The 23,818-nt window shown below is 55.7% G+C and overlaps 2 protein-coding genes across 9 annotated transcripts in view; both read left to right on the forward strand.

The window, feature by feature from the left end:
- The first annotated feature begins 217 nt into the window (after positions 1-217).
- CPLANE2 (ciliogenesis and planar polarity effector complex subunit 2) lies at positions 218-4,168 on the forward strand. The gene is made up of 5 exons (XM_084821557.1): positions 218-352; positions 954-1,106; positions 1,751-1,875; positions 2,018-2,154; positions 3,326-4,168. Exons 1-5 carry the CDS (start codon positions 247-249, stop codon positions 3,621-3,623), a joined length of 819 nt encoding a protein of 272 aa, XP_084677683.1. The 5' UTR covers positions 218-246; the 3' UTR covers positions 3,624-4,168.
- A 5,698-nt stretch (positions 4,169-9,866) lies between these two features.
- The window catches only part of LOC146335132 (anoctamin-7-like), a 29,820-nt gene continuing 15,868 nt past the window's right edge, over positions 9,867-23,818 (forward strand). For 4 of the 8 annotated variants that reach the window (XR_014785995.1, XR_014785996.1, XR_014785993.1 and 1 more), the window contains exons 1-15: positions 10,004-10,213; positions 10,610-10,721; positions 11,025-11,200; positions 11,405-11,512; positions 11,638-11,774; positions 12,708-12,765; positions 12,921-13,031; positions 13,652-13,817; positions 14,328-14,418; positions 15,201-15,297; positions 16,046-16,189; positions 16,849-16,986; positions 17,418-17,516; positions 22,876-22,978; positions 23,274-23,385. Coding sequence is in view for 4 of the 8 variants with exons in the window: in XM_084821544.1 (XP_084677670.1) it covers positions 10,094-10,213; positions 10,610-10,721; positions 11,025-11,200; positions 11,405-11,512; positions 11,638-11,774; positions 12,708-12,765; positions 12,921-13,031; positions 13,652-13,817; positions 14,328-14,418; positions 15,201-15,297; positions 16,046-16,189; positions 16,849-16,986; positions 17,418-17,516; positions 22,876-22,978; positions 23,274-23,385 (1,772 nt within the window). In the remaining 4 variants the exon portion in view is untranslated. Of the gene's footprint in view, positions 10,214-10,609; positions 10,722-11,024; positions 11,201-11,404; positions 11,513-11,637; positions 11,775-12,707; positions 12,766-12,920; positions 13,032-13,651; positions 13,818-14,327; positions 14,419-15,200; positions 15,298-16,045; positions 16,190-16,848; positions 16,987-17,417; positions 17,517-22,875; positions 22,979-23,273; positions 23,386-23,818 lie in introns of all 8 variants that reach the window. The other 4 variants (XM_084821545.1, XM_084821547.1, XM_084821548.1 and 1 more) reach the window with 4 other exon arrangements.

The following is a 23,818-nucleotide window of genomic DNA, read 5'->3' on the forward strand; positions in this document are numbered from 1 at the left end:
CAAACTGGCGCCTCGCTCCGTTTCATTGCATTGATTCGATGTGTTGCTGTAGAAGGAGGCCCGTACGAGGCCGCTGCCCAGCGCTCCCCTGGCCCTCTGCGGCGGCCTCCCTCCTCCTTCCCGCCCTGGGGGCGCCCTGCCCTGCCCTGCCCTGCCCTGCCCTGCCCGCCTCGCCTCGCCTCCGCCTCCTGCCGCTCTTGGCACGCTCAGCCTCCCCGCGCAGCGGCGGCGTCAAGACGCGCGGCCATGATCGTGCCCCCCGGCTCCGTGGTGGTCCCGGACTGGCACAAGACCGGCGAGGGCGAGGCGCACTTCGGCCCGCTCTTGCGGCGGCACCGGCGCAGAGCCTTCGGTGAGAGGAGGCGCCCCCGCGCTCCAGCCGGCGGGGGGAGGAGGGAAGGAAGAGGGAGGCCCGCTCAGCGGCGCTCGGCGCTCCCTGCCGTGCGGCCTGCTCAGAGCCGCCGGCCCGGCCTGGCCCGGCCCGGCGGCGCGCTGGCTGCTGGGCACGTCGGAAGGGGGCCGGGGGGCGGCGGAAGGAACCGCCTGGGCCCGGCCTAAGCCAACGAATGCCAGGAGTGGCCCTGCTTGATCTGTCCCGCCCCGCTCGCCCGGCAGATGGTGCGCAGGGCGGGCAACGATCGTGGGAACCAAACGTTTACAAACATAACTGGGCGGAGGCGCCAGGGGCCCGGCAGGGGGGGCGTCGCACCGGGGTGCGCAATGCTGGAAGGAGAGGGGCTCCGGGGCCTCGGTGGTTTTCTTGGCACTTACTGAGTGCTAGGAGAAGGCCCTCTGCATGTTCTCAGAGGCACTGTTGCCCGTTGTGCCACCCTATTTATTTATCGTATGGCACATTTACATCCATAAAAACGCTGAGCCCTGGCCCAGGAGTTGGTGTTGCCAGCCACGCTTTTGGGCCAGCCTTCTCTGGCTCACTCGCAGGTCCTTCGCAGGGCTGATCGAGAGGCCGGTGCTGCCCCCGCAAGCGGCTGCCGATGTCGCAGGCTACAAGGTCTTCGTGTCGGGGAAGAGCGGCGTGGGGAAGACGGCGCTGGTGGCCAAGCTGGCTGGCCTGGAGGTGCCGGGGGTGCATCACGAGACAACAGGTGACGTGGGGCGGGGCTGTTCTTTCCTCCGTCCCTGAAGACCTCTGCGTCCCCTTGCAAAAGGGGGGGGGGGCACAGCGGCGGCTGCTGCTGCCTTGGCCTTGACCAACCAAGCTGTAAAATGGGGATATAACCCTTGCAAGGCTGCAGTGAGGAAAAGCGAGGTGAAACTGGGAAAGCGCTTTGTAAGCGAAAAGGGTCAAAAATGTGTCATTGCTTCCTTTAGGACAGGCCATTGCGATGATAGGATGCAAGTAGGATGGGCTGGGGGTCGGGGGATGGGCTGGTGGTGAGGAGCTAGAGTGGAAGAGGATCAGCAGATCAGGAAGCAAGTCAAAGAGATCTTCCCTGGACTCTGAAATACATGAGGTAAATTGATATATTTAATTGGGCTGCGACATGCAAACTTTGGGGTTTCACAGAACTCTTCATCAAATACTTTGATGAAGTGTTCTGTGCAGGAAATGGCCTTTTTGTCTACTTTGTATCTCGTGTCTATTGAGACCAATGCACTAACTGCCCTCTGTTGAACTTCATGATTGCAAGTGTATCTCTGGAATCATGAAGACTATAGACTTAACTTTTTTTTAGCTGAAAGCCGATACACCCATGATTCCATTCTAGCTGAAGCTGTTGTGTTCCAGGGATCCAGACAACAACTGTGTATTGGCCGGCAAAGCTTACAGAGAGCGGCAGGCCACTCTTCTTCAAGTTCTCCTTCTGGGACTGCGGAGAAGGCGTACTCAAGAAGTTTGATCACATCCTACCGGTGAGCAAGGCCCCTCCAAAGTGTTGGGCCTAGCAGCGTTAACATCCAGTGGAGAGGAATGAATAGGCCACTGAATGTATTTACCATTTCAGAGTGAGGCTGCTTTCTACTAAGGAGCCCTTTTCATTCCTCTCCCCTGCAGGCTTGCACAGAGAAAGTGGATGGATTCCTCTTCTTGTTCTCATTCACGGACCGCGCATCCTTCGACGACCTGCCGAATCAAATCTCTCGCATCACAGATGGAGCCAAGAAGGCCATCAGGATGGTGGTTGGCACCAAGTATCCTTTGGTGCTCCTGCCCATGTGAACGCCCTAACTGCAAAAAATCACAAAACAGGATTTTTAAGGTGCTGCCCATCAGGAGGAGATTAGAAGAAGAGCCCTGCTGGATCAGACCCAGGGTCCATGCAGTCCAGCATTCTGTTCACACAGTGGCCAACCAGCTGTCGACGACGAACCCACAAGCAGGCATGAGCACGACAGCACCCTCCTACCCATGTTCCCCAGCAACTGGTGTACATAGGCTCACTGCCTCTGGTACTGGAGGTAGCACAGAGCCTTCAGGACTAGTAGCCATCGATAGTCTTTTCCTCCAGGAATTTGTCCATCCCCCTTTTAAAGCCATCCAAATTGGTGGCCATCACTACATCCTGTGGCAGCGAATTCCATAGTTTAACTCTGCGCTGTGTGAAGAAGTCCTTCCTTTGATCTGTCCCACCAATCACCTTTATACGGTGACCCCAGGTTCTAGTATTTTGAGAGAGGGAGAAAAATGTCTCCCTGTCCACATTCTCCACACCATGTGTCATTTTATAGACCTCTATCCTGTCTCCCCTTACCCTCCTTTTTTCCAAGCTAAACAATTCCAGCTGTTGTAACCCTCTCTCATAGGAGAGATGCTCCAGCCCCTCGATCATTTTTAGTTGCCCTTCTCTGCATTTTTTCCAGCTCTACAATGTCTTTTTTTAGGTGTGACCAGAACTGGACACAGTATTCTAAGTGTGGCCACACCATAGATTTCTGTAGGGGCGGTATGATAATGGCAGTTTTATTATCAGTTCCTTTTATGCCTAACATGAAATCTGCCTTTTTCACAGCTGCACACTGGGTGGACATCTTCATTGAACTGTCCACCACAACCCCCAGATCTCTTCTTGGTCAGTCACTGCTAGCTCAGATCTCATCAGGCTAGACTTGAAGCTGGGATTTTTTGCCCCAGTGTGCATCACTTCACATTTGCTTACACTGAACCACATTCGCCATTTAGATGCCCATGCTCCCAGTTTGGAGAGATCCTTGTGGAGCTCTTCACAATCCCTTTTTGTTTGAACCACCCTAAATAATGTGGTGTCATACTCTGCCAATGCTCAGAGGCTTTTACCCTCACTTTGGCCTTGAGGGTGGTGTTCTCTGTGACTGGTGCCTCAGCTCCTTGACCAGTTCCCTCCAGGTTTGACCAGTTTGCCCACACCGATGTGACAGAGCACGACGTGATGGCTTTCCGCCACAATTGGTGCGTGCCTGTTTTGCGGGCGAAGAGCATCAACGCACCACGGCTGGCTGATGGACAGAGCCTGGATGGCCGGGCTGGCCTGGCCGATGTGGCCCACCTCCTGAACGGGCTGGCAGAGCACCTCTGGCGGCAGGACCAGGTGGTGGCAGGGCTCATCCCTCCGCTGGTGACTCCTGACCCCCCAGAAGAGCCGGCCCCATGCGGAAAAAAGGACACGCACGCACCCTGGCAGTGACCTATCTTCATAGGAGCCATTGGGTGGCAGTGGAGGCCTTGAAATGGAAGCTTCCGCCATGAGGCCTGGGCATGGAGGCCCACTAGGCCAAAGCCAGCATTGCCATGGTGAACACATGGCAGAAGCACCGCTAGGGCCAAATTGGGGTGAGGCAGAGGTGGACGCTTGGCGGGGAGGCAGCCTTCCAAAGCCTGATGGTCCTCGGGGAGACCCATCATCTCACGCCTGTGAAACTCACAACGCCCTTAGCATTTGCATGAATGAATTCAGAGTTGCCATGTGCAGTATTCTTGCTGTCATGCAGATTAGAATCTGGGCTCAGTTCCAAAAAGGGTATGAGAAAAGCACCCTCTGGCTACACGTTAAAGGTGCGCCAAAGCAAGGATTGCATGCTGTCAGGATAGAGTGTGTGCAGGGAGCTGGAGCGTGCGCACAGTGAGCCGGGCGGGGGGGTTTGTACCCACTCACCACAGTCTCTGTCTGGGTTCCTTGCACGTTTGTGTCTCATGCCAGCCACTTTAATAAAGGCCTTGAACTTGGAGCCAAGAGGCCGCATGGGTTTATGTATGCAGGCACCATCGGTCAGGGGGCGATGAGGCCGTTCTGGGAAGTGCTCCGTGGCACCAGGGCCTGGCCCACTGGGGCTTCTGCTGTGCCCCAAGCAGCCCCCGGCCCTCGTCTTCGCCCTGCTCCTAGGCCATCCATCCCTTCCCACTCAGAGGACTGAAATGTAGAGAGCATGCGGGAGAGGGGAAGACACAATCCGCCTTGAATTCAGACTTTTCCACTGCTCTGACCCCCCTGGAGCACAGGTGACAGATGGCCCCAAGCAGGCACATGTGGGGGGTGGGGGAGGGCCATGGAGGGCAGCTGTTGGACCTGCCATGGGGAGCAGATGCTGTTTGTCGCAGAACGTTCCCCCTACTCACTCCTGCCGATCACTGCCCTCCCATCAGCATGGCACGTCCAGTATATTGGCAAGCTGGTTCTCATCTCAATATGAATTTGGATTCATAGCCTGACCAAGACTCTGGGTGGGTGGAAAGAAGCAGAACAGGCTGTTCTCAAAGCTCCATTGCATAAATGTCTCCCCTCCCTCCATGGGCTGAAGGCTGCGTTTGCTGGGAGAGCCCAAAGGGGCCGTCTTTGCAGGCTCTTGCCAGCATGACACGGTGGCTGCGTCCCAGGCCCAGGATGGCGCTGCAAGGAGCTGTGTTGCCAGCCCAGCCCTCGCTCTCTCCTAACATTCACCCCGTGCAGCAGTTTGACCAGCTGTATTTGTTTTGCCCTCAAGACAGTCCTGCCAGGTTGATCACTCTTGTTCCCATTTGCCCAGGGTGGGGGATCTGTCGCTGGCAGTCGCCCCCAGACCCTGTTCAAAGCCACCTCCGCTTGTTGCTCCAAGGATGTTGCTCTGGGCACACCGGCCTGTCCTGCTGCAGAGGTCTGACGTGAAATGGCAGGTGCTCCACCTTCCTCACGCGTGCTCTTGCGGGGGTAGCCGCCTAGAGCTGAGGCGCCCCCGGTGGTGGGGGTCTCTTTCCCCAAGGACACCCCAGCTGCACTGCTGGCCCAGATCCAGTCCCGTGGTTCTGCACCTGCCGTCACCTCTGGCATCTTTGATTGGGTTTCTCGGGATCCCTGCAGCTCTCACGCCCCCCAAATGGACCTGGATGGCTTCCCAGCCATCTGCCTTTGCAGAGAGTCGATGGTGCGGTTCTGCTGCCTTCCTTTCCCTCCCTCTCGTGACCAGGGCCAGCATTAATATTTCATGGGCCGTTGCCCCAAGGGTGGGCTTTTTTGCGCTGACTTGAGAGAGCTGGAAGGAAGGATGCTTCTGGAACTGGAGGCTGCTGCGAGTCTCCTAAGAGAGCCCCCCTTCTCCAGTCCACCTCGTGCAGGCCCAGGCTGGGGGAGGAGCAAGCTGTGGTCTGACACTTCCTTGCAATCTGGCCGGCAGGAGCTGAAGGGACTGAGAACCAAGAGAACATGCAAGTCCAAGAGATCCTTCAAAACTGTGGGAGGGCTTTTGGAAATGAAGAGCAAAATGCCTCGTTAAAAAAAAAAAAAAAACATTCTTAGAGGCCTAAAAATATGGCGATACCTCAGGGGCTCACCAATTTCTTAACCAGCAAACAAACTTGGCTGTTTGGTTCCGGTCAGTATGTGGCCCTCGGAGGGCTTCCAGTTGGAGGGGGTCCCTGTGCTAATCATTAGGCAGCCTTGTGTGGTTCTTCTGTCTTTTGCTCCTTAATGGATTTTCTGCAGTAAGAAAGCAGACTGAAGTGAGAAGAAAATACTTCTACTCAAGTAGGGGCTGAAGTAGAAGACAATAGTGACATCTAGACCCCCCATAAAATTCCATGGATGAGGCAGGACGCCAATGCCCAGAAAGCATCAGTCATGTGGAAGCCCCCTCACCTGGCCGCTGCCTTGTTGTGGCGAAGGGGCTTGCATAACTCAGTGAAGCCATAAGCTATGCCGTGCAGGGCTACCCAAGATGGACAGGTCATGGCAGAGAGTTCTGACAAAATGTGGTCCACTGGGGAAGGAAATGGCAACCCACTCCAGTATTCTTGCTAAGAAAACCCCATGGAACGTATCACAAGGCTAAAAGATATGTTGCCGGAAGATGAGCCCCTCAGGTCGGAAGGTATCCAATATACTACTGGGGAAGAGCAGAGGGTATTTCCAAGTAGCGCCAGAAAGAGTGAAGCAGCTGGGCCAAAGCCGAAAGGATACTCAGCTGTGGATGTGTCTGGTGGTGAAAAGAAAATCCGATGCTGTAAAGAACAATATTGTTTAGGAACCTGGAATGTAAGATCAGTGAATCAAGGTAAGCTGAAGGTGGTAAAACATGAGATGGCAAGATTGAACATCGACATCTTGGGAATCAGTGAACTAAAATGGACAAGCATGGGCGAATTTAATTCAGGTGACCATCATATCTACTACTGTGGGCAAGAATCCCTTAGAAGAAATGGAGTAGCACTCATAGTCAATAAAAGGGTGGGAAAAGCAGTACTGGGGTACAATCTCAAAAACGATAGAATGATCGAATCCAAGGCAAACCATTCAACATCACAGTAATTCAAGTCTATGCCCGAACCACTGAGGCCGAAGAAGCTGAGGTTGATCAGTTCTATGAAGACCTACAACACCTTCTAGAACTAACACCAACAAAAGATGTCCTCTTCATCATAGGGGATTGGAATGCCAAAGTAGGAAGTCAAGAAATCACCGGGATAACAGGCAAGCATGGCCTTGGTGTACAAAATGAAGCAGGACAAAGGCTAATAGAGTTTTGCCAAGAGAACACACTGATCATAGCAAACATTCTTTTCCAACAGCACAAGAGGTGACGCTACACATGGACATCACCAGATGGTCAATATTGAAATCCGATTATGTACTTTGCAGCCAAAGATGGAGACGCTCTATACGGTCAGTAAAAACAAGACCTGGGGCTGACTGTGGCTCAGATCATGAGCTTCTTATTGCAAAATTTCAGCTAAAATTGAAGAACATAGGGAAAACCACTAAACCATTCAGGTATGACCTAAATCATAGCCCTTATGAATATACAGTGGAGGTGAGGAATAGATTTCAGGGATTAGACCTGATAGACAGAGTGCCTGAGGAACTATGGACAGAGGTCCATAACATTGTTCAGGAGGCAGCAGTGAAATCCATCCCAAAGAAAAAGAAATGCAAGAAAGCCAAGTGGCTGTCTGATGAGGCTTTACAAGTAGCTGAGGAAAGAAGGGAAGCGAAAAGCAAGGGAGAAAGGGGAAGATATATGCAACTGAATGCAGAGTTCCAGAGAATAGCAAGGAGAGACAAGAAGGCCTTCTTAAATGAACAATGCAAAGAAATCGAGGAAAACAGAATGGGAAAGACTAATCTCTTCAAGAAAATCGGAGATCTCAAGGGAACGTTTTGTGCAAAGACGGGCATGATAAAGGACAAAAAAGGCAGGGACCTAACAGAAGCAGATGAGATTAAGAAGCGGTGGAAAGAATACACAGAAGGACTATACAGGAAAGATCTGAATGTTCCTGATAGCCATGATAGTGTGGTCTGAACTTGAGCCAGACATCCTCGAGACTGAAGTCACGTGGGCCTTAGGAAGCATTACTAACAACAAAGCTAGCGGAGATGACAGTATTCCAGCTGAGCTATTTAAAATCCTAAAAGGTGATGCTGTTAAAGTGCTGCACTCAATATGCCAACAAATTTGGAACACTCAACAGTGGCCACAAGACTGGAAAAGGTCAGTTTACATTCCAATCCCGAAGAAGGGCAACGCCAAAGAGTGTTCAAACTACCGCACAATTGCGCTCATTTCACATGCCAGCAAGGTGATGCTCAAAATCCTACAAGCTAGGCTTCATCAGTATGTGAACTGAGAACTACCGGAAGTACAAGCGGGGTTCCGAAGAGGCAGAGGAACTAGAGATCAAATCGCCAACATTCGCTGGATCATGGAGAAAGCAAGAGAATTCCAGAAAAATGTCTATTTCTGCTTCATTGACTACGCTAAAGCCTTTGATTGTGTGGATCACAACCAACTGTGGCAAATTCTGAAAGAGATGGGAGTACCAGACCACCTTGCCTGTCTCCTGAGAAACCTGTACGAGGGTCAAGAAGCAACAGTAAGAACTGGACATGGAACAACTGATTGGTTCAAAATTGGGAAAGGAGTACGACAAGGCTGCATATTGTCACCCTGCTTCTTTAACTTATATGCAGAGAACATCATGAGAAACGCCAGTTTGGATGAATTACAGGTCAGAATTAAGATTGCCGGGAGAATTATCAACAACCTCAGATACGCAGATGATACCACCCTAATGGCAGAAAGCAAAGAGGATCTAAAGAGCCTGTTGTTGAGGGTGAAAGTGGAGAGGACAAAAGCTGGTTTGAAACTCAACATTAAAAAAACTAAGATCATGGCATCTGGCCCCATCACTTCCTGGCATATGGAAGGGGAAGAAATGGACACAGTGACCGATTGTATTTTCTTGGGCTCCAAGATCACCGCAGATGGTGACTGTAGCCATGAAATTAAAAGACGCTTGCTCCTTGGGAGGAAAGCTATGGCAAACCTAGACAGCATAGTAAGAAGCAGAGACATCACCTTGTCGACAAAGGTCCGTCTAATCAAAGCTATGGTTTTCCCAGTAGCAAGGTATGGCTGTGAGAGCTGGACTATAAGGAAGGCTGAGCGCCAAAGAATCGATGCTTTCGAACTGTGGTGCTGGAGAAGACTCTTACGAGTCCCCTGGACTGCAAGGAGGTCAAATCAGTCCATCCTAAAGGAAATCAACCCTGACTGCTCATTGGAAGGACTGAAGCTGAAGCTCAGATATTTTGGCCATGTAATGCGAAGAGAAAACTCTCTGGAAAAGACTCTGACGCTGGGAAAGATTGAAGGCAAAGGGAGAAGGGGACGGCAGAGGATGAGATGGCTAGATAGCATCACTGATGCAATGAATATGGACTTGAGCACGCTCCGGGAGAGAGCGCAGGACAGGAAGGCCTGGCGTGCTATGGTCCATGGGGTCACGAAGAGTCGGACACGACTGAACAAGGACAACAAAGCTCCCTTGCCTGTCCCTGCTCTATTTGGTGGGATTATAATTGTGTCGTCCCCACCCACCCCGGGGGCAAATGTTTTGCTCCCCTCGTGTAAGCTGAGCGAGCTTGTCAACAGCCCCTCGCTGGCAGCTTTCCCCCACCGCAGTTGGGACTTTTGTGAAGGTCCCGCGCAGTCCCAGGCATGTTAGGGCGCCACAAGTGGGCCCCTTCCAGCGTCTGCCTCGCTGCCTCCGTTCGAGCCCCATGCGGAGCGTGTCCTTGGCCCAGAACTGACCATTTGTCGGTCTACTGGAAGAAACGCGGGGGGGGGGGTCGTGGCCAGATGGGAGCAGCCCCGGGCTGGTATTGCGGCGGGGGGGCAGCCGCTGAGTGACCGTTTTCAGAAGGCTCCGTCCTCGGCGAGAAGGGGGGCAGGCGGTGGGTGTCACGAAGCCCCCCTCCCGCCCCGTGCGGGCCCTGGAGCCGCAGCAGCCTCCTGGCCTGCGCAGAGGGGGCCGCGTGCTCGGCGCTGCCCGCCCCGCCGAGGCCAGCCTGCGGCTCTCTCTGCGCCCCGCAGGAGCTCTCCGCCGCTGCCCGCCTTTGCGCGCTCCCTCCGCCTCGAGCCCGCGAGAGCGGGCTGGGCTGGGCTGCTCCTCCTCCGGCAGATTCCCGGAGCTGCGCAGCGAGGCAGCCGGCGCGGGGACCGCAATCGGGGGCGGCGGGGCTGGCAGTGCAGAGCCCCGCAGGCGCCCCGCGATCCGGCGGCCCTCCGCCCGGCCCTCGCCTCTGCTGCGCTGGACCCAGAGCGGCTGCCGGGCGAGAGCGCTGGGGCGGCCCTCCGGCCTCTCCCGTGGGCGGGCCCCGCTTCCTGAGCCCCGCCGCCGCGCACCATGGCCCGCAAGAAGGGCTCCGGGCCGGGGGCTCCGGCCGCCGGCGTGCTCCTGCGCACGGGCGGGAGCCCCGCGGGCCTCTTCGGCGACCTGCCCAACGGGGGGCCCGGCGGCAGCCTCGTAAGTACTCGGGCGGGCGAGGGCCTGGCGCTGGAGGCCTGCACGGAGAGGCCCGGGGGGAGCCTTCGGCGCCCCCTGCCTGGAAGGCTTTTCCTCGGGCCTGGTTGAGTCGCTGAGCGGCTAGGAAAAACCCTCAGCCTATGCTCAGAGGGACGCTCTTCACGCAGGGCAGAGGAGACCTCAGAACTGTGGGCCAAGCAGGGTGTGTTAAGCCCAGCCTCTGTATACGTTCGCACATATATCGGGGGGGGGGGGTCTCCTGGCCAGACACTGAGCCACTTCATTGTGGCCACCCCATCAGTCCCCCCCCCAGCCCATTCACGAGGCCCATCTTTAATCCATAAGCCGGTCTGGACCCCACCGCCTGGTCTCCCCCCACCCCGTTTTTGTTCACAGGGTGCGGGCGATGATGCTGACGACGACCCCATCTACGTTTACAGCAGAGATGGTAATGACTATGTGGATGCTGCAGGTGGCAACTACTTCCGAGATGGGAAAACAAAGATTGGTGAGTGTTCTGTCTCAGCTCCCTTTTCATGGTCCTCCTGCTTTTATGTTCTGCCAGAGTGATTTGACGCCTTTGCAGGCTGATCAGCATAACCTTGCAAGAGTTGAGCTGCCCCCAGCGAGCGCGTCTCTCTGGTGGCTGAGGAAATCTTTGCGGCCACAGCAAGAGAGCACTTCTGCCAGCAGCTGCGAAAAGGAGGCAGCCCGGTGCTGCTGCAGCTTGCTTGGGCTTTGCACAGGCTCTGGCATTCCAAACCGGGCGCCTGACCAGCTGCCTCCTTGCCCCTTGCTGCTCTGGCTGCAGACTTCTTGCTGGTCTGGGAAGAGAAGGTGCATCCCTCGAAGAAGAGGCGGAGCAAGCCGCCACGCCCTGATGGCGACAGGGCGGGGGGCGGCTGGGAGCAGACCCGCAGGCGGCGCGAGAGGTGGCAGCGGAAGTTTCTCCAGAACCTGCGGAACGCGGGACTCTTGATGGAGAAGGTGACAAGGGTGCTTGGGGAAGCCAGGGGAGACTTCGTCAGGGCATCGCCCTCTGGCCGTGACCTTGGCACAGGTGCGGAGCGGCCTGTGCGACATGCCCAGCCTCCTGGCTGCCCTCGCCGTCCACGTGCGGAAGAGGGTTGGCCGTGGCGCAGCCCCTCAGTGTCCTCCCGCCCCAGGACCTGCACACTGCTTCCTTTGCAGGAGGAGGTGCTGAGCGAGCGCAAGAGCATCCACTACCTGAAGCTGAGCGCTCCCTGGGAGGTGCTGGTGTATTACGCAGAGGAGCTTTGCATGCGGGCGCCTCTCCAGGTGAGGGTCCCTGGCCGGACAGGGGTGGTGGTGGCCTGGGAATGGAGTCAGGGAGCGCCTGGCTTCCTCTCTTCCTCCCTCGCTCAGCCTCCCATGGCTCCTTCCTGCCCCCATCCCCCCCATAGGCCCACCCCAATCCAGACAGGAACAGTTCAGCAGACCTGCTCCAGAAGCTGCGCATCCCCAACGTCATGGAGCAGAGGGTGCCCAAGAAGCCTGTGGACTACTACACCTGCGCCTTCCGCCAGTCCAAGCTGGACAAGTGAGTGAGCACAGACGGGCTCTCGGGGCTGCGGGGGGGCCCTGCCGGTCCCCGATGCCCCCCATCCGGGGGGCGTCCCCCCTCCCTGCTGTGCAGATGTGGCTGCTGAGCCTCCAGGCCAGGGATGCTGAACTTTGGCAGTCTGAGGGCCAAATTTCATGTTGGAGAAGCTCTGGGGCTGCATCCCAGTGGTGGGTGGGGCCAGAGGCAAACAAGGGCAGGGCCAGGGCCAAAACTGCCAGCCTATGTTAGACGAAAGCTCTCACTGCCCACCACAGAGCCTCGGGGCGGCATTTTAACCTTTTAGAATGGGGGAAAAACGGCACAAAAGCCAGGAAACCATAGAAGGAAGGGGGCATGGCCAGAGGATGGGGCATGGCCATCTGGGGAATCCAGGTTGGGGTGCTGGGAGGGCTGGATCTGGCCCCCAAGCCTGCAGTCCCAGGCCCTTGGTCTAGGCCCAAACTTATGGCAAGAATACACGGGTGTCATGCTTTGGAACATTCAGTGTTTCGCTGACGCTCTCTGATGGTGATCTTTACAACAACCCGGTTATATAGGCCAGTAGCATTCCCCTTGTATTGCTGAAACAGAGAGGCTGTGGCTTGCCTCAGTTCACCAGGAGATGCACCAGCCCCCCAGGGGAAGGTTTAAGGCTAGAAGCAGACACTGGGCGGCTTTCCAACGCTACCTGAGGGGCTCTTCTCATCCCAGTTCAACCTCTGCTCAGACAGCTTTGGCAGCTTTTTGAATTGCTTCTGAAGCCTGTTTGGCCGGAGGTGACGGTGGGACAAAAAGAAAACAAGCAGCCCAGCTACGCACCTGCATGCCCTGGAAAGCGCCCACCTCTCACAGATCGCGTTTGGCTTGCTCTCTCAAGCACGGGTGTCCATCCTGCGTTCAAAACACCTGCCGTTCTCCTCCCTGTCTTAGGTTTCTGGGCAGCGACTCACACGACTCCTACTTCACCAGCACGCAAAGGCATCGCATAGTGAGTGCCTGAGCGGGGACGGCCCCGCCCCAGGGCTCCGGCAGCGAGGAGGAGCCCACGGACAAAGCCCCCGCCCAGCGTCTGGCTCGCCTCCTCTGGCGCGCACAGCGCAGCTGCCCCTGCTCAGCCGTGGCTCCTCTCCGCCCTGCCGGCAGGTGTGCGAGATCCTGGCCCGGACCGCCTACGGGAAGCGGAAGCACGCCGAGACGGGGCTGGACCGGCTGCTGAGCGAGGGCGTGTTCTCCGCGGCCTTCCCCTTGCACGAGGTATGGGGACGGGGATGGGTCTGGCTGGGGGGCGCAGGGAGCTGCCAAGCAGCCCCTGCCGTGCAAGCCCCTGCATGCGCAGGGGCCTGGGGGCGAAGGGGGGCCCTGCTTTGTAGGCAGGAGGCCCCAGGTTCATCCCCCCGCGGCGTCTCCAGGGAGGGCTGGGAAAACTCCTGGAGAGCCACTGCTGCCGGTCAGTGTCGCCAGCGCAGGGCCAGATGGGCCCAGGATCTGGCAGTGTAGGCAGCTTTCGGGGTTCCGCCGCAGAACGAGGGGGCACTCTGCGCATGCCCCAAGGCACTCCTCTCTTTTGCATCTTATCATCCCCATTTCACTGAAGAAATGGCAAATGGCGCGTGGAGGACGTTTGACGCAGGCGCTAGCGGGCCTTTGGCCGACGGCGGCTATCGCCTCTGCCGCCCTGCGCTGCTGCGTGTCCAGGGTCTTCTTCCCTTGAGGTGCCCAAAAGCCGGGCGGGCGACGGGGCTCCGTGGGCCTTCCTGGGCTGTGCGTCGCAGCTCCACGCCGCGGTCTGCGGCTGCCTGGGGCTGTCCCTTGGGGCTGGGTCTGCTGCATCCGGACCTGGCGTCCTGGCTGTGGGTGACGCCCTCCCCCCCCAGGGCCCGTTTGAGCTGCCGGACTGCGAGGTGCTGGGAGAGGCGCTGAACCCACGGCAGATCCTGTTCCGCTTCTGGGCCCAGTGGCGATGCTGGTACAAGTACCAGCCCCTGGACCACATCCGGGAGTACTTTGGAGAGAAAGTGGCCATCTACTTCGCCTGGCTGGGTGAGCTGCATCCGGAGCAGGGCCGCCCCTCCCCCCCCCAGTGGGCGCGCCCCCCCCTACCCCCTCCAGCTGGCATTTTGGCTCCTGTGCGGAGCACACCCAGGGCCAGCAGCTTCCGCCCTCTCGGCCCCAGCATCAGGCAAGCGGCTTCAGACTGCAATTCCCATCAGCCCCAGCCAGCATGGCCAAGACATCTGGAGGGCACCAAGTTGGGGGAGGCTAGCCCCCCCCCCGAGCGTCTATGGCAGGCTGTGATCTCTGTACATGCTCAGGGGCTCCCTCCTCATGTTTGGGAGGCTCAGCTTGAATGAAGCCCTGCACTCTGCATGTGCTCAGAGAGAACTTCCCCCCCTTGGAAGTGGCGGCATGTCTCCAGAGGTGCTGAGCCTTGGTAGTCAGAGGAGGTGCTGGGACTCGGCCCTGACTCCGCCGGGGCAAAGCAGGATAAAGAGGGGGGGTCGGGGGTTCTGGTGTTCGCCAGCCCTAACCCCTGTGCCTCTTCCCCGGCAGGCTTCTACACGGCTTGGCTGCTCCCGGCTGCCGCTGTCGGCACGTTGGTGTTCCTGGCCGGCCTCTTCACCATGGGGAGCAACACACCCGCGTGAGTGTGGCAGGTGCGGGGGGGCAGGGGGATCAGGAACAAGACCGCCAGCATGGGGAGTTCCAAGCTTTCCCTGGCCAGAGGCCCCCCGCCCCTCGCCTGGCCTGAGGCCAGTGGGCAGAGATGCTCCCGGTGCCGTCCTTCTCCTGACGGGCGAGCTCAGCTGGCGGCACCATCCCTTTCCGGGCAGTATGGGCCCGGGCCCAGGCCGGCCTTGGCATGCAGCACAAGCCAGGCACGGGGCGGCTGCCTGCCATGCCCTGCTGGCGTCTGGCTGGCTGTTGCCGCAAGCAGAACATAGAAGACGGGCCCACCCTGGCCTGGCCCAGGAAAGGGCGAGTGTGCGTAGCCATGACCATTGGGAGCAGAACCACTGTGGATGGGGCTGCGTGTGCCCCTGAACGTGGGTGCCCCTGGGAAACCCCCAGCGGGGCACCTGGCTGCCCACTGTGGGGAGCAGGAGGCTGGGTTAGAGGCCAGCCCAGCGTGATTTCCTCCTGCTCCTCTGGCAGCCTGCACCTGACGCCCTCTGACTCGGGACCCTGGCTTGTGCGCTCTCATCTTCACCTTCCTGGCCTCAGCCAGTCAGATAGCTATCTTCGTATGTTCAGAGGCACGCTCTCCACAGGCACTCCGAGGCTGAGCGCGCTTACTTATGAAAAAACCACCTGGGCCCAGTGTCAGATTTAAAGACGCGCTGGGGCTGAGGAAGTCGAAGGGGAACCGATACTGGTCAAAGGCCATGAGGAGGCGCCCTCCGCTGATGCCCCTGCTCCTTCCAGGCAGGAGATCTGCAGCAGTGGGGGGCAGTTCCTCATGTGCCCCCTTTGTGACACCTGCGGCAATTGGAACATCTCCGAGATCTGCCCCATGGCGAAGGTGAGGAGGGTCCCAGGCGCTGCTCTGGCAGGGAGAGGGAGAAGAGGGTTACTGACTGTGATGTTCTAGAGCCTAGGGCATGCTGGGAGTTGTAGTCCAACCCATCTGGAGGGCACCGGGTTTGGGAAGGCCTCGTAGAGAGTAAAAGATGGGGAGAGAACCACGACCGGACTGCTCCCAAAGCAGACACAGCCAAAGTTGTTGTGGGTTCGAGTCCTACCTCTGCCGTGGGCTCAGTCAGTGCAGGCAAGCCAGCCTCTGGAGACCTCAGTTTCCCCCATCTGAAAAATGGGAACAATAGAGTGAACAATAATGCATTTCAAACGCATTAATGGCGGGGAAGGGTGTCTCTAAAAAAAGTTGCATTCACCATTTGTTCATGCAATATTCTGAATGTTCTTGGAGCCTGAACGGCTACATCTTGGTGAATCTGAGTTCTTTGGAGCGACTTTGTAAGAAATTTGCGAAACCGCTTCTTAACACGGTTGGCCCTGTGCCTTCCCAGCCCTTTAAATCAAAGAATTCCTTCAGTCTAAGTTTGACTTTCATACCAGGCTCTGGTCGGTGGATTTGGGGGTTCTAGAAAAGAACAAAGCAAATCTTGGAAGCGTGAAGTCTGCCCACTCTTGACATCCCATAAGGGGGGTGGGACTCCCGTCCGGAGCTCCTTCGCTCATGGACGGCAGCCTGGCCACTGCCACGGAGGGGGGCACTCAAGGGGTTGGCCTCCCTCCTGTCGCCCCGCCAGCTGGGCTACCTCTTCGACCACCCGGGCACCGTCTTCTTCAGCATCTTCATGTCTTTCTGGGCTGTGAGTTTCCTGGAATACTGGAAGCGGAAAAACGCCACCCTGGCCCACCACTGGGACTGCATGGACTTCCAAGAGGAGGAGGCAAGTGGAAGCTGCATCCCAGCCTACCTGGCGCCCTGGGCCTCTCCTCATCCTCCGGGGGGGGGGGGGGCGTGTGGTGTGGCCGGCCAGCCGGCCGGCCAGTGAAATGTCTTGCAGGACAGAAAGTCGGGTGCCTCTGAGAGCTGGCGCCATGCAAGGGGCACTGGGCACTCCCAAGCAGTGGGGGCGGAGGGGGGGTTGGCAGAGTTTCCGTGGCAGCGGTGGCTTCCTTTCCCCCCACCTGGTTGAGGCTGCTGCTTCCATATTCTGCAGACACAGGGAGGCCCGTGAAAGCCAAGGCGTGCAACCAAACCGATCACAAACACACACACACACGCCACTATTGAAGATTAAAACTTCTCCATCGTTATTCATGTCTGAAATGGTATATCCCACCCTTCCATGGCTGATTGGCATTTCCAGGATGATACAAATATTTACTAAGCAGAAGAAACAATAAAACCGCATAACCCAAGATAGATAAGCCTAAAAAATCCCAAACCAGCAGCACAACGATGCAAGATGGGCATTATGGCCCCAAACATGTTTCCTGCGGAGTCAAGTCCCTTGAATCCAGTGGGGTTACTCTGTTTAGGACTGCAGCCGTTTGTCTCTGAGAATCATCAGCTCCTCTCTCTCTGTCTCTCTCCATCTTCCAGGAACGGCCTCGGCCGGAGTTCGCTGCCAGGGCTCCTTGCATGGAGCAGAACCCCGTCACGGGGGCGAAGGAGCCCTACTTCCCTGAGCGCGACCGGCTCTCGCGCATCCTGACGGGATCCATGGCCATCGTCATCATGGTGAGGTGGCCCGCTGCGCTTGCCCCAAGCAGAGGCCCCAGGCGTGGGCAAATCCTGCCGAAGTCCACCAGAGCCCCTCTATCTCTTGTCCCCCAAAACTCAATCTGGCTGAGAGATTTACAAGCCACCTTGGCTGCATGGAGGGAATTCATTCCGTTTGTGGCCACAATATTGTGCAGGGAGGTTCTTTCACCCATCCTTGCCAGAAAGAACACCGATAAGCACCTTGAAACTAAGAAACTGGCACCTGAGTTTTGCTGCTGCTTTTTCCCCTCCTCCCTCCCCATCCCTTTTCCTTTTGTGTCGAGCCTTTTAGATTGGAACTCTGAGGGCAGGGGCTGTTTTATTATCTTGGCTGAAGAGGGGGACAAAAATACTGTGAATACGTGAATAGCCCCCCCCCCCCCCGTTTTGGTCCTCTCCCCGCCCAGCTCTGCGTGGTGATGATCTTCCTGGTCTCCGTGATCGTGTACCGTGGGATCCTCAGTACCATGATGTACCACACAGGGAACACGGTCTTGATGACCCAGGTGAGGGAGAGAAGAAGCCCTGCTGCAGTGTGGCGCCTGGCCTGGGGCTTGGAACCTGCCCTCAGCTGGGAAGGCTCATCCTGGTGGGATGCCCGGGGCCATGGCCACAGGCAGCCTGCAGAGGCCATGGGGAGCCCCACTGGGGCCTTTCAGGCCATTTCTGTCAATATTTAGCCTTTGGGTTTTGTAGAAAAAGGAAAAAAGAACCTCTCTCTCTCTCTCTCTCTCTGTGTCTGTCGTCTTGGCAGAGACACAAAGAAAACAGTGCAGGCAGAATTCTCCCAGGGTGCTTCATTTCAGACTGTATGCTCCTCTGGGCAGAGAGTGCCCTATTGTAGCCTGTAAGGTGCCAGGCACAATGAGGGGGTCCTCTAAGAATAGCAGCAATGCCAGACACCAGAGGCTTCTTTCCCCTCCCTGCCCACACCCGAGCCAGCAGCTATGAAGGAACCGCGGATGATGAGCGGTTGGCTCATAGAATCATAGAATAGTAGGGTTGGAAGGGGCCTACAAGGCCATCGAGTCCAACCCCCTGCTCAATGCAGGAATCCAAGTCAGAGCGTCCCCGACAGATGGCTGTCCAGCCTCGTCTTGAACGCCTCCAGTATGGGAGAGCCCACCACCTCCCTGGGTAATTGGTTCCATTGTCGTATTGCTCTAACAGTCAGGACATTTTTCCTGATGTTCAGCCGGAATCTGGCTTCCTCTAACTTGAGCCCATTATTCCGTGTCCTGCACTCTGGGAGGATCGAGAAGAGATCCTGGCCTTCCTCTCTGTGACAACCTTTCAAGTCCTTGAAGAGCGCTATCCTATCTCCCCTCAGTCTTCTCTTCTCAAGGCTAAACAGGCCCAGTCCTGTCAGTCTCTCTTCATAGGGCTTTGTTTCCAGTCCCCTGATCATCTTTGTTGCCCTCCTCTGAACCCTCTCCAGCTTGTCTGCATCCTTCTTAAAGTGTGGTGCCCAGAACTGGACACAGTACTCCAGATGAGGCCTAACCAGTGCTGGGTAGAGGGGAACTAGTACTTCCCGGGATTTGGAAGCGATGCTTCTCTTAATGCAGCCCAAAAGAGCATTTGCCTTCTTTGCAGCCACATCACATTGTTGGCTCATCTTCAGCTTGTGATCGACAACAATTCCAAGATCCTTCTCGCTTGTAGTGTTGTTGAGCCACGTATCCCCCATCTTGTACCTGTGCATTTGGTTTCTTTTTCCTAGGTGCAGAACTTGGCATTTATCCCTATTAAATGTCATTCTGTTGTTTTCTGCCCAGAGCTCCAGTCTATCCAGATCACTTTGAATTTTGTTTCCGTCTTCCAAAGTATTAGCTATCCCGCCCAATTTGGTGTCATCTGCAAATGTGATCAGCATTCCCTGCACCTCCTCCTCCAAGTCATTAATACAAATGTTGAAGAGCACTGGGCCCAGGACTGAGCCCTGCGGTACCCCACTCGTTACTTCTCCCCAGTTTGAGAAGGTCCCATTGATAAGCACTCTTTGAGTCCGATTCTGTAGCCAACTGTGGATCCACTGGATCGTTGTTTCATCTAGCCCACTTTGAGCTAGTTTGCTCATCAGGATATCATGGGGCACTTTGTCAAAAGCTTTGCTGAAGTCGAGGTATATGATGTCTACAGCATTCCCACGGTCTACAAGGGAGGTTACTTGATCAAAAAATGAGATCAGATTCAGATGGATTGCTTTATCATCCGCTCCAGAATTTTCCCAGGGATTGGTGTCAGACTGACTGGTCTGTAGTTCCCAGGTTCCTCCTTTTTATCCTTTTTGAAGATAGGGACAACGTTAGCCCTCCTCCAGTCATCTGGCACTTCCCCCGTCCTCCATGACTTCTCAAAGATAATAGACAGTGGTTCTGAGAGTTCTTTTGCCAGTTCCTTTATTACTCTAGGATGTAGTTCATCTGGCCCTGGATATTTGAATTCATTCAAAGTAATTTGGTGTTCCTTGACCATATGCCTATCGATCTCAAGCTGCAATCCTGCCCCTTCAGCCTGTAACTCTCCTTTGCCAGGGGGGTCATAGACCCTCTTTTGGGAGAAGACTGAGCCAAAGTAGGAATTGAGCACCTCTGCCTTTTCTTTGTCATCTGTTATTGTTTTGCCATCCTTATTTAATAGCTGAACCACCATTTCTTTCCTCTGCCTTTTACTATGCACGTAGCTGAAGAAAGCCTTTTTGTTGGTTTTAGCATCCCTCTCTAACCTCAGCTCATTCTCAGCTTTAGCCTTCCTGACACCATCCCTGCAATTCTGTGCTATCTGCCTGTACTCTTCCTTTGTTACTTGGCCTTCTTTCCACTTCCTATATGTGTCCTTTTTTGTTTTCAGGTCATCCCTAAGCTTTTTGTGAAGCCACATTGGCTTCTTCTGTTGTCTTCCACCTTTTCTTCTTGTTGGAATTGTTTGTTTAGTAAAATCAGCTTTCCTAAAATCCAGGGTACGCGTTTGACTACACTCGGCTTTTGCTTCCCTTAGAACCAAGAACTCAAGTACGACATGGTCGCTTTCCCCCAGAGTCCCTGTAACTGCTACTTTATCCACTAAGTCATCTCTGTTGGTTAGGATCAAGTCAAGGAGAGCCGATCCTCTAGTTCCTTCCTCTACTTTCTGTAGGAGGAAGTTACCCGCCACACAAGTCAGGAATTTCCTGGAGGGGCCATGTTTTGCAGAATTTGTCTCACAACAAATATCGGGGAAATTGAAGTCCCCCATTACTACTACATCATGCTTCCTTAAAACATTGGCTGTTTGCTTTTCAAAAGTTTCATCCTCATCTTCTCCTTGGTTGGGTGGCCGGTAGTAGACTCTGACCACCAAATTCCTTTTATTCTTTGCTCCATTTATTTTGATCCAGATGCTCTCGATGGGGCTACCAAGCTCCTCCTCCTGTATTTCTGTGCAGAGATATGTATTTTTCACATACAGTGCAACCCCACCTCCCTTTCTGTTCCTCCTGTTCTTTTTGAACGAGTTATATCCTTCAATTGCTGTATTTCAGTCACGAGAGTCATCCCACCAAGTCTCAGTTGTACCTATCAGGTCATAATTTCCCTCTTGTATTAAGAGTTCAAGTTCGTTCTGTGTGTTTCCCATACTCTGGGCATTAGTATATAGACATCGAAGACCATGTGCTTCATAGTCTGGCTTTCTTCCTACATGTGTCTGAAGACTATTATTGGGCGCTATCAGAGCTGCTCTCTCGGTTGCAGTGCATGCGCCTACGTCCATTGTTACCCCCAACATTACATCTCCCTTCCCCGTAGGATTCAGTTTAAAGCCCTCCTGATGAAGTTCTTCATGCTGTGGCCAAACATATTCTTCCCATCCTTTGTGAGGTGCAACCCGTCCCTTGCCAACAGCCCATGTTCCAGGAAGCATAGCCCGTTGTCCTAGAATCCAAATCTCTCTCGTCGGCACCACCTTCGTAGCCAGTCATTCACCCGGAGTATTTTTCGTTCCCTTTCTGTCCCTCTTCTGACTACTGGAAGGATGGATGAGAAAACTATCTGGGCCCCAAAGTTCTTGAGTTTCCTTCCCAAAGCTTCAAAGTCTGACATGATCTCTTCGTAGCTCCGCTTGGCGGTATCATTTGTTCCCTCATGGATGAGAAGAAAGGGATACCTGTCAGTGGGCTTTATGAGTGCAGGCAACCTTTCAGTCACGTCTCTAATCCGTCCTCCGGGGAGACAACATACCTGGCGAGTCCACGGGTCTTCGTGACATACTTGGGTCTTGATCCCACGCAGCAAGGAGTCTCCCACTACTCCCACTCTTCTTCTTCTTGTAGGCCTGGGTTTCATCGCCTCTGTTTGACTGTCCTTCAGCTTCTTGCTCACTCTCATGCAGGTTCCCCTGTGATTCTTCCTCTGCAGGCTGTCCTCCAGTCTCATCCGCAAGTACCTGGAATCACTTCCACAGCTCCACTGCTTCCACTGGTGCAGAGTGGCGTCTAGTTCTTCTTCTCCTAACTGTCACCCTTTTCCAAGGAGTATCCTCTACTCCATTTTTCTTCACCTCAGCATTTCCCACTGCCTCATCTTGCTGTTGCTCTTCAAGCTTCTGGTCTTCCCTTTGCTGCTGTAGTTCCCCCATTCCGTCCAAGAACTCTTCATGTTCTCTTATTCCCCGGAGGGTCGACAGTCGCCGCTCCAGTCCTCTTACTTTTTCTTCCAGCAGCGTGATCAACTTGCACTTGTTGCAGGAGTGGGCCATATTGCGCTCAGGCAAGAAAACAAACATGGCACAAACATTGCAGGTCGCCACCACTGGAGAGTCTTGTCCTTCCATAGCCTCTTTTCCCTTTTTGTGTCTAGCTTTGTGATTGTTCTAGACTAGCCTGTGCCTGCTCCTCCACTCAGTAGAGGTTAAAAGCAGAGTCCCACTGGTGTGGAAGTGTGTGTTACAAGACAAATAAATGAAAAAAACTTAGTTAAAAATAAAATTTAATTTTTTTTTTTAAAAGGTTAGGGGCCTCCCCTGCCGAACTCCCCTGGCCAACTCCCGTTTGCTCCCCCTGTTCGCTCGCTCTCTGGGAGCTTGCCTGCTTCTGTAGTCCCTGGACCAGCTTGCTCTGCTCTGCTCTGCTCTGCTCTGCTCTGCTCAGCTGGGAGGCGGGAAACAGACTGAAGCTTCCCGCCCACTCAGCTGCTGGGAGTACTCAGGCCACTCCCCTCCAATCCAGTTGGAGCTCTCAGAAGCACCTGGTGAGCTCACAGCCACTCAGAAGGATGAAGGGCAGCCCCCTGGGCTTCCTGCAGCCCACTCCTCAGTGACAGGAGCAGGGAATTGGCTGAAGTGATGCCAGGAGGAAACAGGAGGCCGCCAGGCTCTTCCGGGGGCAGCCATGTCCGCCTCTGGCCGCGAGAACGCCAAGGAGTCCTGTGGCGCTAGTACTCTGGCGGACGCTTCCGTGGGCCTGCCTCGGATGAAGTGGACTGTGGTCCACAAGAGCCCTTGGCGCCACTGGCTGGGGATGATGGGAGTTGCAGTCCATCCTGTCTGGAGGGCACCAGGCTGCGGGAGGCTCCTGCCACAATGACCATATGACCATATGAGTCTTCAAGGTGCCACAAGACTCTTGGTCACGTCAACTCCTTGTGTGCTCCAGCATTGGTCTTTCTGTACTGACCCCGCCGGCCCAGGAGCATTCTTTGGTGTGGGGGAGGGGGGCATGCACACCGAGGCCCCACAGTCTTTCTGGCTGGGGTCTCCCTCGGGGGAGTGTGAAGGGCTCCAACAGAGAGAGAAGTCCCCCTCCCCTTTGGGGCTTTGTGGAGGGAGGGGGCTTTGGGGAGGCCGAGGGGGTGACCATGGCCACGCCTCTCCTCCCGTGTCCCACAGGCGGGGAACATCGCCAACATCAGCAGTTCCATGGTCAACCTGGTGCTGATTCTCCTCATGAGCCAGGTCTACACCTCTCTGGCCGAGAAACTCACCAGGTGGGGTGAGTCTGAGAGCCCCCTCCCTGGCTGCCGGGGCAGACAGACACACACCCCGCCCCCATGTCTCCATGGCTGCACCACGGAGCTCTTCTGCACGCGTGAGGCTCCTGGCCTCCCTGGCGCCAGACAGGCCAGCTGGGCAAACACCCTTTCGGAACTCCCAGAGCTTTGAGCCACAGTTGGGCTCCCAGCCGCACCCCTGCGAGAACAGCTTCTGAACTTCTGAGGGCGGCTTCTGAGCTTCAGTGGCTGGCGTGCCCCCCCCATCACGCCCCCCCGCTTGTGCCGCCTTTGCAGAGATGCACCGGACCCAGACGCAGCACGAAGACGCCTTCACCTTCAAGGTCTTCATCTTCCAGTTTGTCAACTTCTACTCCTCCCCTTTCTACGTGGCTTTCTTCAAAGGCAGGTACGGGATGCAGTGGCGAGAGGAAGGGGGGCTGGAATGGAAAGGACCCCCCAGGCTGTGTCGCTGCTGAATCCAGCGCCTCGCAGGTGCTCAGGCTGGGCCCCGGCTGGCGGAATGGCTTCTTAGCGGCATCATGCATGTGCTGCGTGGATGCAACTGGAAGGAGCTCGTAGGGCGGGGAACAGCCTGTCCCAGCCCACCGGCCGGAGATGTGTTGGCGGCCTCCCTCCCCCTCCCTGCTCCTTTTGGATTGCAAGCCTGAGGGCCGGGAGGGTCTCAAGATCATCTTTGTAAGCCGCTCTGGGAGCCTCTTCCGGCCGAAAAGCAGCGGGGTCAGAGTCCTGTAACTAAGTACGTAAATGCATGGCCAGATCGCTCCCCAGCTGGGCACTCCATAAGCCATAGAAGAGGCCCTGCATGAGCCTGGGGGACG

This window comes from Heloderma suspectum, chromosome 15 (genome assembly GCF_057233095.1).
Source record: "Heloderma suspectum isolate Gila_16-S chromosome 15, 16-S_ref, whole genome shotgun sequence".
NCBI classification, from domain to species: Eukaryota; Metazoa; Chordata; class Lepidosauria; order Squamata; family Helodermatidae; genus Heloderma; species Heloderma suspectum.